This window comes from Lagopus muta, chromosome 35 (assembly GCF_023343835.1).
Source record: "Lagopus muta isolate bLagMut1 chromosome 35, bLagMut1 primary, whole genome shotgun sequence".
NCBI lineage: Eukaryota > Metazoa > Chordata > Aves > Galliformes > Phasianidae > Lagopus > Lagopus muta.
In genome coordinates, this window is record NC_064467.1 from 31256 (window position 1) to 43534 (window position 12279).

General features: G+C 48.6%; 2 protein-coding genes across 7 annotated transcripts; both read right to left on the reverse strand.

Annotated features, from left to right (window-relative positions):
- Positions 1–1079: 1079 nt before the first annotated feature.
- Positions 1080–11535, reverse strand: LOC125686344 (heterogeneous nuclear ribonucleoproteins C1/C2-like). The gene is made up of 4 exons (XM_048930239.1): positions 11291–11535; positions 5170–5271; positions 4904–5056; positions 1080–1221 (listed from the first exon to the last, which is right to left on the reverse strand). Exons 1-4 carry the CDS (start codon positions 11505–11507, stop codon positions 1199–1201), a joined length of 495 nt encoding a protein of 164 aa, XP_048786196.1. The 5' UTR covers positions 11508–11535; the 3' UTR covers positions 1080–1198.
- Positions 5368–8138, reverse strand: LOC125686343 (uncharacterized). 6 transcript variants are annotated; one of them, XM_048930238.1, is made up of 3 exons: positions 7299–7838; positions 6428–6469; positions 5368–6303 (listed from the first exon to the last, which is right to left on the reverse strand). In XM_048930238.1, the coding sequence occupies exons 1-3, from the start codon at positions 7836–7838 to the stop codon at positions 5863–5865; spliced, it is 1023 nt and encodes a 340-aa protein (XP_048786195.1). In that variant the 3' UTR covers positions 5368–5862. The 6 variants fall into 6 exon arrangements, 4 of the variants coding, with proteins under 4 accessions (XP_048786195.1, XP_048786193.1, XP_048786194.1 ...); XM_048930236.1 differs by lacking the exon at positions 6428–6469 and having other exon boundaries at positions 5368–5949; positions 6074–6094; positions 6988–7838; XR_007373772.1 differs by lacking the exon at positions 7299–7838 and adding an exon at positions 8086–8138 and having other exon boundaries at positions 5368–6469.
- Positions 11536–12279: the final 744 nt, after the last annotated feature.

The following is a 12279-nucleotide window of genomic DNA, read 5'->3' on the forward strand; positions in this document are numbered from 1 at the left end:
CCGCCATTTTGGGGCCGCCATTTTGGGGCCGCCATTTTTGGTTCTCCACCTGGGCCACCATTTTGGGGCCATTTTGGGTCCAATTTGCCCCATTTTGGGGCCATTTCGGGGCGGCCATTTCGGATCCCCAATGAAGGCCGCCATTTTGGGTCTCCACCTGGGCCACCATTTTGGGGCCATTTTGTGTCCAATTTACCCCATTTTGGGGTGGCCATTTTGGGGCGGCCATTTTGGGTCCCCAATCAGGGCCACCATTTTGGGGCGGCCATTTTGGGGTAGCCATTTTGGGTCTCTACCAGGGCCACCATTTTGGGGTGGCCATTTTGGGTCCCCAATCAGGGCCACCATTTTGGGGCGGCCATTTTGGGTCCCCAATCAGAGCCGCCATTTTGGGGCCGCCATTTTGGGGCCGCCATTTTGGTTCTCCACCTGGGCCACCATTTTGGGGCCATTTTGGGTCCAATTTGCCCCATTTTGGGGCCATTTCGGGGCGGCCATTTCGGATCCCCAATGAAGGCCGCCATTTTGGGTCTCCACCTGGGCCACCATTTTGGGGCCATTTTGTGTTTTTGTGTCCAATTTACCCCATTTTGGGGTGGCCATTTTGGGGCGGCCATTTTGGGTCCCCAATCAGGGCCACCATTTTGGGGCGGCCATTTTGGGGTAGCCATTTTGGGTCTCTACCAGGGCCACCATTTTGGGGCGGCCATTTTGGGGTCCCCAATCAGAGCCGCCATTTTGGGGCGGCCATTTTGGGTCTCCATCAGGGCGGCCATTTTGGGTCCGTTTTGTATCCCCATTTTGGGGGCCATTTGGTGCCATTTTGGGGCCATTCTGCACCCCCCACTTCCTGACCCCCCCCCACCCCCCATTTTGGGTCCAATCCCCCCCATTTTGGCTCCATTTCCCCCCCCTCCCCCCACCCCCAACACCACGCGCTCTCCCCATCATTAAAAACCATCCGTCCTTTAATCGTCACATCGTTAACGAGGTATCAAAATTAATTGGGGGGTGGGGGGTGGGGTTTTTTTGGGGGGGGGTCACGACACCACGAACACGGAGGGGTGGGGGAGGGGGGGTGGGGAGGGGGGGGGGGTCATTTTTGGGGTGATTTTTGCCTTTTTTGGGGTCGTATTTTAGGAATCGTCTTCGCCGTTGGCGCTGTCGCGGTCGTCCTCCCCCTTCTTCCGCTTCCTTCTCATCTCCCTTGATGGATTCCAGCTGCCGTTCGTTAATTACGAGCTCATTAAGGGTTAATTAAGCCCCCTCGACGCCTTCCGCCCATTTCTCGCCCTTTTCTTCCACCCCTTTTTTTGCTTCTCCCCAATTAATTGCTCCCTAATTAATCACCTTCCCATCTCCCCCCTCCCCCAGTCAATTCCCTGTTCCTCCCCTAATTAATTAATTACCTCCCCCATATCCCCCTAATTAATCCCCCATTTCTCCCTTAATTACCTCCCCATATCCCCCTCCACTTAATTAATTCCTCATTCCTCACTTAATTCATTAATTACCTCCCCATTTCTCCCCCCAATTAATCCCTCATTTCTCCCTTAATTACCTCCCCATCTCCCCCCTCCACTTAATTCCTCCCTTAATTCATTAATTACCTCCCCATTTCTCCCCCTAATTAATCCCCCATTTCTCCCTTAATTACCTCCCCATATCCCTCTCCACTTAATTAATTCCTCATTCTTCCCTTAATTACCTCCCCATATCCCCCCCCAATTAATCCATCATTTCTCCCTTAATTACCTCTCCATGTCCCCCCTCCACTTCTCCCCAATTAATTGCTCCCTAATTAATCACCTTCCCATCTCCCCCCCTCACCAATCAATTCCCCATTCCTCCCTAATTAATTACCTCCCCATATCCCCCTAATTAATCCCTCATTTCTCCCTTAATTACCTCCCCATGTCCCCCCTCCACTTAATTCCTCCCTTAATTCATTAATTACCTCCCCATTTCTTCCCCTAATTAATCCCTCATTTCTCCCTTAATTACCTCCCCATATCCCTCTCCACTTAATTAATTCCTCATTCCTCCCTTAATTCGTTAATTACCTCCCCATATCCCCCTAATTAATCCCCCATTTCTCCCTTAATTACCTCCCCATGTCCCCCCTCCACTTAATTCCTCCCTTAATTCATTAATTACCTCCCCATTTCTCTCCCTAATTAATCCGCCATTTCTCCCTTAATTACCTCCCCATGTCCCCCCTCCCACTTCTCCCCAATTAATTGCTCCCTAATTAATCACCTTCCCATCTCCCCCTCCCCCAATTCCCCCATTCATTTCCCCCCCCCATTCATTTCCTCCCCATTCCCCCCCCCTCCTCCCTCCCCAACCCCTCTGGTGGTCCCTAATGACCCCCACTAATTAACCCCCCCTCGTTAATTACCTCATCATCCCCCCCTCTCTTCTGCATCCTCGTCATCCAGCAGCTCCCCCTCCCCCCCCCATTTCCCCTCCACCCCCATCTCCCCATTGCCCCCCACCTCCCCCTCAAGTCAACCCCCCTTGCGGTCCCTAATCCCCCCTCGTTAATTAAGCTCGTTAATTACCCTCGTTAATTACCTGATCGTCCCCCCCTCTCCTCCGCATCCTCATCATCCAGCAGCTCCCCCTCCCCCCATTCCCCATTCCCCCCCATCTCCCCATCGCCCCCCATCTCCCCCCATTCACTCCTCAACCCCCCCCCCCCGGTGGTCCCTAATCCCCCCTCGTTAATTAAGCTTGTTAATTACCCGGGTTAATTACCTGATCGTCCCCCCTCTCCTCCGCATCCTCGTCATCCAGCAGCCCCCCCCTCCCCCCCATCTCCCCATCCCCCCCCATCTCCCCTTTGCCCCCATCTCCCCATTGCCCCCCATCTCCCCCTCAACTCAACCCCCCTTGCGGTCCCTAATCCCACCTCGTTAATTAAGCTCGTTAATTACCCTCGTTAATTACCTGATCGTCCCCCCTCTCCTCTGCATCCTCGTCATCCAGCAGCCCCCCCTCCCCCCCATCTCCCCATCCCCCCCCATTCCCCATCCCCCCCATCTCCCCATTCCCCATCTCCCCATTCACTCAACCCCCCCTGTGGTCCCTAATCACCCCCCCTAATTAACCCCCCCTCGTTAATTACCTGATCGTCCCCCCTCTCCTCTGCATCCTCATCATCCAGCAGCTCCCCCTCCCCCCCATTCCCCATCCCCCCCATCTCCCCATTGCCCCCATCTCCCCCCATTCACTCCTCAATCCCCCCCCCTTGCAGTCCCTAATCACCCCCACTAATTAACCTCGTTAATTACCTCATCATCCCTCCTCTCCTCCGCATCCTCATCATCCAGCAGGTCCCCCTCCCCCCCATCCCCCATTCCCCCCCATCTCCCCATTCACTCAACCCCTGTGATGGTCACTAATGACCCCCCCCTCATTAATTACCCTCGTTAATTACCTGATCGTCCCCCCTCTCCTCTGCATCCTCGTCATCCAGCAGCTCCCCCCTCCCCCCCATCCCCCATCCCCCCCCATCTCCCCATTGCCCCCCAACTCCCCATTGCCCCCCATCTCCCCATTCACTCAACCCCCCTTGCGGTCCCTAATCCCCCCTCGTTAATTACCCTCATTAATTACCTCATCATCCCCCCTCTCCTCTGCATCCTCATCATCCAGCAGTTCCCCCTCCCCCCCCCCATCCCCCATCCCCCCCATCTCCCCATCACCCCCATTCACTCCTCAACCCCCCCCCCTTGCAGTCCCTAATCACCCCCACTAATTAACCTCGTTAATTACCTCATCATCCCTCCTCTCCTCCGCATCCTCGTCATCCAGCAGCTCCCCTCCACCCCCATCACCCATTCCCCCCCATCTCCCCATTGCCCCCAACTCCCCCCTCCTCCCTCCCCAACCCCCCCCCTGGTGGTCCCTAATCACCCCCACTAATTAACCCCCCCCCTCATTAATTACCTCATCATCCCTCCTCTCTTCCGCATCCTCATCATCCAGCAGCTCCCCCTCCCCCCCATTCCCCATTCATTCCCTCCACATTCCCCTCCTCAACCCCCCCCCCCCCTTGCGGTCCCTAATCCCCCCTCGTTAATTAAGCTCGTTAATTACCCTCGTTAATTACCTGATCGTCCCCCCTCTCCTCTGCATCCTCGTCATCCAGCAGCCCCCCCTCCCCCCCATCTCCCCATCCCCCCCCATTCCCCATCCCCCCCATCTCCCCATTCCCCCCCATCTCCCCATTCACTCAACCCCCCCTGTGGTCCCTAATCACCCCCCCTAATTAACCCCCCCCTCGTTAATTACCTGATCGTCCCCCCCTCTCCTCTGCATCCTCATCATCCAGCAGCTCCCCCTCCCCCCCATTCCCCATCCCCCCCCATCTCCCCATCCCCCCCATCTCCCCATTGCCCCCATCTCCCCCCATTAACTCCTCATCCTCCCCCCCTTGCGGTCCCTAATGACCCCCCCTCGTTAATTACCCTCGTTAATTAATTACCTGATCGTCCCCCCCTCTCCTCCCCATCCTCATCATCCAGCAGCTCCCCCTCCTCAGCTGAATCTCCCCCCCCATTCCCCATCTCCCCCTCCCCCCATCACCCCCATCTCCCCATCACCCCAAATCTCCCCATTCACTCAACCCCCCCTGGTGGTCCCTAATGACCCCCACTAATTAACCCCCCCCTCGTTAATTACCTCATCATCCCTCCTCTCCTTTGCATCCTCATCATCCAGCAGCTCCCCCTCCCCCCCATTCCCCATCCCCCCCATCTCCCCATCCCCCCCATCTCCCCATTGCCCCCATCTCCCCATCACCCCCATCTCTCCATTACCCCCCATCATTGAGCCCCCAGGGGGGTCCCTAATCCCCCCTAATTAATTACCCTCGTTAATTACCCTCGTTAATTACCTGATCGTCCCCCCCTCTCCTCCGCATCCTCGTCATCCAGCAGGTCCCCCTCCTCGGCCGAATCCTCTCCTCCCGCCTCCGTTTTGGGGCCGCTCTCCTCCTTTTTGCTCGACGCCCCTCCCTGCTCCTCCTCCGTTTTGTCGCTCTTCTGCTCTGCGGCCCCCGAGAAAAAACCCCCCCAAACCCCCCCCAAATTGGCTCCATTTGGGGTTTTTAAGCCAAAAACGCCTCGATTCGCCCCAAATTTGGGGGATTTGGGGCCTTACTTTGCTCCTTTTCGATCTTCTCCAGGCTCTCGAGGAGGGAATCGACTTTCTGCTTGATTTGGCTCAGCTCCTTCTTGATGGTCTGCAGGTCGTCGCCTTTCACTGTTGGAAGCATCCGAAATTGGGGGGTTGGACCCAAAATGAGGGGGAATTTGACCCAAAAAAGGGGAAATCTGACATGAAAATGGGGAAATTTGACCCAAAAAAGGTGAAGTTTGACCGAAAAAGGAGAAATTTGACCAGAAAATGGGGAAATTTGACCCAAAAAAGAAGAAATTTGACCCAAAAAGGGGAAATTTGACCAGAAATAGGGTTAATTTGACATGAAAAAGGGGAAATTTGGCATGAAAATGGGGGAAATTTGACCCAAGAAGGAGAAATTTGACCAAAAAAAAGGAGAAATTTCAACCAAAAATGAGGCATCTGATCCAAAAAAGGGGAAATTTGACCCAAAAAGGGGAAATTTGACCTGAAAAAGGAGGAATTTGACCCAAAAAGGGGAAATTTGACCCAAAAAAGGAGGAATTTGACCCAAAAAGGAGAAATTTGACCCAAAAAAGGGGAAATTTGACCAGAAATAGGGGAAATCTGACATGAAAAAGGGGAAATTTGACCTGAAAAAGAGGAGATTTGACCCCAAAATGGGGAAATCTGACCAGAAATAGGGGAAATTTGACCCAAAAAGGGGAAATTTCACCCAAAAAGGGGAAATTTGACCCAAAAAAGAGGAAATTTGACCTGAAAATGGAGAAATCTGACCAGAAAATGGGGAAATTTGACCTGAAAACGGGGAAATCTGACCCAAAAAGGGAAAATCATACATGAAAATGGGGAAAGTTGACCTGAAAAGGAGGAATTTGACCCGAAAAAGGGGAAATTTGACCCAAAAAAGGGGAAATTTGACATGAAAAAGGGGAAATTTGACCTGAAAAAGGGGAAATTTGACCCAAAAAAGGGGCAAATTTGGCATGAAAATGGGGAAATTTGACCAGAAAAAAGGGAAATTTGGCATGAAAATGGGGAAATTTGACCCAAAAAGGGGAAATATGACTTGAAATAGGGGAAATTTGACCAGAAATAGGGGAAATTTGGCATGAAAATGGGGAAATCTGACTCAAAAAGGAGAAATTTGACCTGAAAAAGGAGAAATCTGACTTGAAATGGGGGAGATTGGACCCAAAAATGGGGAAATGTGACTCAAAAAGGAGAAATTTGACTTGAAAAAGGGGAAATTTGACCCAAAAAGGGGAAATTTGACCTGAAAAAGGGGAAATTTGACCCAAAAAAGAGGAAATTTGACCTGAAAATGGGGAAATCTGACCAGAAAATGGGGAAATTTGACCTGAAAAAGGAGGAATTTGACCCAAAAGGGAGAAATCTGACCTGAAAGAGGGGAAATCTGACATGAAAAAGGGGAAATTTGGCATGAAAATGGGGAAATTTGACCCAAAAAGGGGAAATTTGACATGAAAAAGGACAAATTTGACCTGAAAAAGAGGAGATTTGACCCAAAAAAGGGGAAATTTCACCCAAAAAAAGGGGAAATCTGACCAGAAATAGGGGAAATCTGACATGAAAAAGGAGAAATTTGACCCAAAAAGGAGGAATTTGACCCAAAAAGGGGAAATTTGACATGAAAAAGGAGAAATTTACCTGAAAAAGGGGAAATCTGACCCAAAAGGGGAAATCTGACACGAAAATGGGGAAATTTGACATGAAAAAGGAGGAATTTGACCCAAAAGGGAGAAAACTGACCTGAAAGAGGGGAAATCTGACATGAAAAAGGGGAAATTTGGCATGAAAATGGGGAAATCTGACCCAAAAAGGAGGAATTTGACCCAAAAAAAGAGGAATTTGACCAAAAAAAGGAGAAATTTGACCTGAAAAAGAGGAGATTTGACCCAAAAATGGGAAATTTGACCCAAAAATGGGGAAATTTGACCCAAAAATGGGGAAATGTGACCCAAAAAGGAGGAATTTGACCTGAAATGGGGGAAATGTGACATGAAAAAGGGGAAATTTGACCCAAAAAGGAGAAATTTGACCCAAAAAAGGAGAAATCTGACCCAAAAAAGGGGAAATTTGACCCAAAAAAGGGGAAATTTGACCCGAAAAAGGGGAAATTTGACCCGAAAAAGGGAGAAAAGGGAGAAAACCCCATAAATAACCCCAAAAAGGAAGAAACCAAGACTGGAAAATGAATCCAACATGAAGAGAAACCCCCAAAAATCCCAATGAAACCCAATGAAACCCAACTGAAACTCAATGAAGACCCAAAATGAGGGGAAATTTGGGGGGTTGGAGCAAAAATGAGGGGAAATTTGGGGGGTTGGAGCAAAAATGAGGGGGAATTTGGGGGGTTGGAGGCAAAATGAGGGGAAATTTGGGGGTTTGGAGGCAAAATGAGGGGGAATTTGGGGGGTTGGACCAAAAATGAGGGGAAATTTGGGGGTTTGGAAGCAAAAATGAGGGGGAATTTGGGGTTGGATGGGTGAAAATGGGATGCGAAAGTTGTAGGGTGGAAAAGAAGGGGGGAAGGAAATGGGGTGGAAATGGGAGAGGAGGTGAAGAAATGGGGAAAGTAGGGGAAAAGGGGGAATGGGAGCTGAAAAGGGGGAATTTGGCCTGAAATGGGGGAGATTGGACCCAAAAATGGGGAAATTTGGCATGAAAAAGGGGAAATCTGACCCAAAAAGGGGAAATTTGACCCGAAAAAGGAGAAATTTGACCAGAAAATGGGGAAATTTCACATGAAAAAGGGGAAATTTGACCCAAAAAAGGAGAAATCTGACATGAAAATGGGGAAATTTGACATGAAAACGGGGAAATTTGACTCAAAAAGGAGAAATTTGACCCAAAGATGGAGAAATCTGACTTGAAAAAGGGGAAATTTGACCCAAAAAGGGGAAATTTGACCCGAAAAAGGAGGAATTTGACCCAAAAAAGGGGAAATCTGACCAGAAATAGGGTTAATTTGACATGAAAAAGGGAAATTTGGCATGGAAAAGGGGAAATTTGACCCAAGAAGGAGAAATTTGACCCAAAAAAGGAGAAATTTCAACCAAAAATGAGGCATCTGATCCAAAAAAGGGGAAATCTGACCCAAAAAGGAGAAATCTGACCCGAAAAAGGGGAAATTAGACCCGAAAAAGGGAGAAAATAGAGAAAATCCCATAAATAACCCCATAAATAACCCCAAAAAGGAACCCAAAACTCCCACTTTTCGGACTTGGAAGAGACCAAAACCCAAAAACAAACCCAACAAGAAGGAAGTCCAACTGAAACCCAACGGAAACCCAACGAAACCCAAAGGAAACCAACGAAGACCCAACGAAACCCCCTAAAACCCACAAAAATCCCAAAAACCCCATAAATAACCCCAAAAAAGAGCCCAAAACTCACACTTTCTGGACTTGGAAGAGACCAAGACTCAAAAACAAGAAGAGAAACCCAAAAACCCAACGAAACCCAACTGAAACCCAATGAAACCCAACCAAAACCCAACGAAACCCCCTAAAACCCACAAAAATCCCCAAAACCCCATAAATAACCCCAAAAAGGAACCCAAAACTCACACTTTTGGACTTGGAAGAGACCAAGACTCAAAAACTTCCTTCCAACATGAAGGAAGTCCAACAAAAACCCAACAAAACCCAACTGCAACCCAATGAAACCCAACTGAAACTCAACGAAAACCAAACGAAACCCAACGAAGACCCAATGAAACCCCTAAAACCCACAAAAATCCCAAAAACCCCATAAATAACCCCAAAAAGGAACCCAAAACTCACACTTTCCAGACTTGGAAGAGACCAAGACTCAAAAACAAACCCAACAAGAAGAGAAACCCCCAAAAAACCCAACGAGACCCAACAAAAACCCAACTGAAACTCAACGAAACCCAACCAAAACCCAATGAAACCCAACAAAACTCCCTAAAACCCACAAAAATCCCCCAAAACCCCATAAATAACCCCAAAAAGGAGCCCAGAATTCACATTTTTTGGGCTTGGAAGAGACCAAAACTCAAAAACAAACCCAACAAGAAGAGAAACCCCCTAAAAACCCAACGAAACCCAACTGAAACTCAACGAAACCCAACCAAAACCCAACTGAAACCCAACAAAACCCCCTAAAACCCACAAAAATCCCCAAAACCCCATAAATAACCCCAAAAAGGAACCCAAAACTCACACTTTCTGGACTTGGAAGAGACCAAGACTCAAAAACTTCCTTCCAACATGAAGGAAGTCCAACAAAAACCCAACGAAACCCAATGAAACTCAACGAAACCCAACCAAAACCCAACTGAAACCCAACAAAACCCCCTAAAACCCACAAAAATCCCCAAAACCCCATAAATAACCCCAAAAAGGAACCCAAAACTCACACTTTCTGGACTTAGAAGAGACCAAGACTCAAAAACAAGAAGAGAAACCCAAACAACCCAACGAAACCCAACTGAAACCCAACGAAGACCCAACGAAACCCCCTAAAACCCACAAAAATCCCAAAAACCCCATAAATAACCCCAAAAAAGAGCCCAGAATTCACATTTTCTGGGCTTGGAAGAGACCAAAACTCGAAAATGAACCCAACAAGAAGAGAAACCCCCTAAAAACCCAACGAAACCCAACTGAAACCCAATGAAACCCAACAAAACCCAACCGAAACCCAACGAAGACCCAATGAAACCCCCTAAAACCCACAAAAATCCCAAAAACCCCATAAATAACCCCAAAAAGGAACCCAAAATTCACACTTTTTGGGCTTGGAAGAGACCAAGACTCAAAAACTTCCTTCCAACATGAAGGAAGTCCAACAAAAACCCAACAAAACCCAACTGCAACCCAACGAAACCCAACTGAAACTCAACGAAACCCCCTAAAACCCACAAAAATCCCCAAAACCCCATAAATAACCCCAAAAGGGAGCCCAGAATTCACACTTTTCGGACATGGAAGAGACCAAGACTCAAAAACAAACCCAACAAGAAGAGAAACCTCCTAAAAACTCAACGAAACCCAACTGAAACCCAACGAAGACCCAACGAAACCCCCTAAATCCCACAAAAATCCCCCAAACCCCATAAATAACCCCAAAAAGGAACCCAAAACTCACACTTTCCAGACTTGGAAGAGACCAAGACTCGAAAATGAAACCCAACAAGAAGAGAAACCCCCAAAAAACCCAACGAAACCCAACTGAAACCCAATGAAACCCAACTGAAACTCAACGAAGACCCAACGAAACCCCCTAAAACCCCAAAAATCCCCAAAACCCCATAAATAACCCCAAAAAGGAACCCAAAACTCACACTTTTTGGACTTGGAAGAGACCAAAACTCAAAAAACAAACCCAACAAGAAGAGAAACCCCCTAAAAACCCAACGAAACCCAACTGAAACCCAATGAAACCCAATGAAACCCAACCGAAACCCAACGAAGACCCAACGAAACCCCTAAAACCCACAAAAATCCCCAAAACCCCATAAATAACCCCAAAAAGGAACCCAAAACTCACACTTTACGGACTTGGAAGAGACCAAGACTCAAAAACAAGAAGAGAAACCCCAAAAAACCCAACAAAACCCAACTGATACCCAACGAAACCCAACGAAACCCAACCAAAACCCAACAAAACCCCCTAAAACCCACAAAAATCCCAAAAACCCCATAAATAACCCCAAAAAGGAGCCCCAAACTCACACTTTCCAGACTTGGAAGAGACCAAAACCCAAAACCAAACCCAACAAGAAGGAAATCCAACTGAAACCCAACTGAAACCCAACTGAAACCCAACCAAAACCCAACAAAACCCAACAAAGACCCAACGAAACTCCCTAAAACCCACAAAAATCCTAAAAACCCCATAAATAACCCCAAAAAGGAGCCCAAAACTCACACTTTTTGGGCTTGGAGGAGACCAAGACTCAAAAACTTCCTTCCAACATGAAGGAAGTCCAAGAAAAACCCAACAAAACCCAACTGCAACCCAATGAAAGCCAACGAAACTCAACGAAAGCCAACCGAAACCCAACGAAGACCCAACGAAACCCCCTAAAACCCACAAAAATCCCCAAAACCCCATAAATAACCCCAAAAAGGAGCCCAAAACTCACACTTTCCGGACTTGGAGGAGGAGCCCCTCTGGCCGCTCTTGCTGTTGAAGCCACTCTTGCCGCGTCGCGAGGTGTTGCCGGAGACGCGCTGCCGCTTGGAGGGGACGACGGCGCGGGCGATGGGGGGCGGCGGTGGGACCCGGGCTGGGTAGCTGTACATCCTGCGACCCCAAAAAGCTCCTAAATGACCCCAAAAATCCCAAATCCCAAACCCCATCCTGTCCCTATAAAGAGGACCTCCGAAATCTGCTACAGAACGACCCTAAAAATGGAGGAATTGGACCCAAAATCACAGCGGGGTTCGCAGTGGAATGGATGCAGATCTCAAAATGACCCAAATTTGCCCCAAATGACCCCAAATTTGCCCCAAATGACCCCAAAAACCCCAAATCCCAAACCCCATCCCAACCCTATAAGGAAGACATTCGAAATCTGGTTCGGAACGACCCCAAAAATGGAGGAATTGGACCCAAAATCACAGCAAGGTTCGCAGTGGAATGGATGCGGGTCTCAAAATGACCCAAATTTGCCCCAAATGACCCCAAATTTACCCCAAAATGACCCCAAAATCCCAAATCCCAAATCCCATCCTGTCCCTATAAAGAGGACCTCCGAAATCTGCTACAGAATGACCCTAAAAATGGAGGAATTGGACCCAAAATGACAGCGGGGTTCGCAGGAAAATGGCTGCCATCCTTTAAGGACCCAAATTGGCCCCAAATGACCCCAAATTGACCCCAAAATGGCCCCAAAAAGCCCCAAAATGACCCCAAAAATCCCAAATCCCAAACCCCCATCCCAACCCTATAAGGAAGACATCCGAAATCTGCTTCGGAACGACCCCAAAAATGGAGGAATTGGACCCAAAATGACAGCGGGGTTCGCAGTAAAATGGCTGCCATCCTTTAAGGACCCAAATTGGCCCCAAATGACCCCAAATTGGCCCCAAATGACCCCAAAAAGCTCCAAAATGACCCCAAAAATCCCAA

What these genes read in the sequence shown, in the direction of transcription:
- LOC125686344 (XM_048930239.1), bottom strand. Translation starts at nt 11,507, where the DNA reads ATGGGGTTTGGGATTTGGGATTTTTGGGGTCATTTAGGAGCTTTTTGG. An exon ending in CTCCTCCAAGTCCGGAAAGT is followed by an intron (nt 5,272 to 11,290) that starts GTGAGTTTTGGG and finishes TGCTTCCAACAG; the next exon opens with TGAAAGGCGACGACCTGCAG. An exon ending in GGAGAGGGGGGGACGATCAG is followed by an intron (nt 1,222 to 4,903) that starts GTAATTAACGAG and finishes AACGAACGGCAG; the next exon opens with CTGGAATCCATCAAGGGAGA.
- LOC125686343 (XM_048930234.1), bottom strand. Translation starts at nt 7,838, where the DNA reads ATGCCAAATTTCCCCATTTTTGGGTCCAATCTCCCCCATTTCAGGCCA. An exon ending in TCAAATTCCTCCTTTTTCAT is followed by an intron (nt 5,950 to 6,883) that starts GTCAAATTTCCC and finishes CCCCGTTTTCAG; the next exon opens with GTCAAATTTCCCCATTTTCT.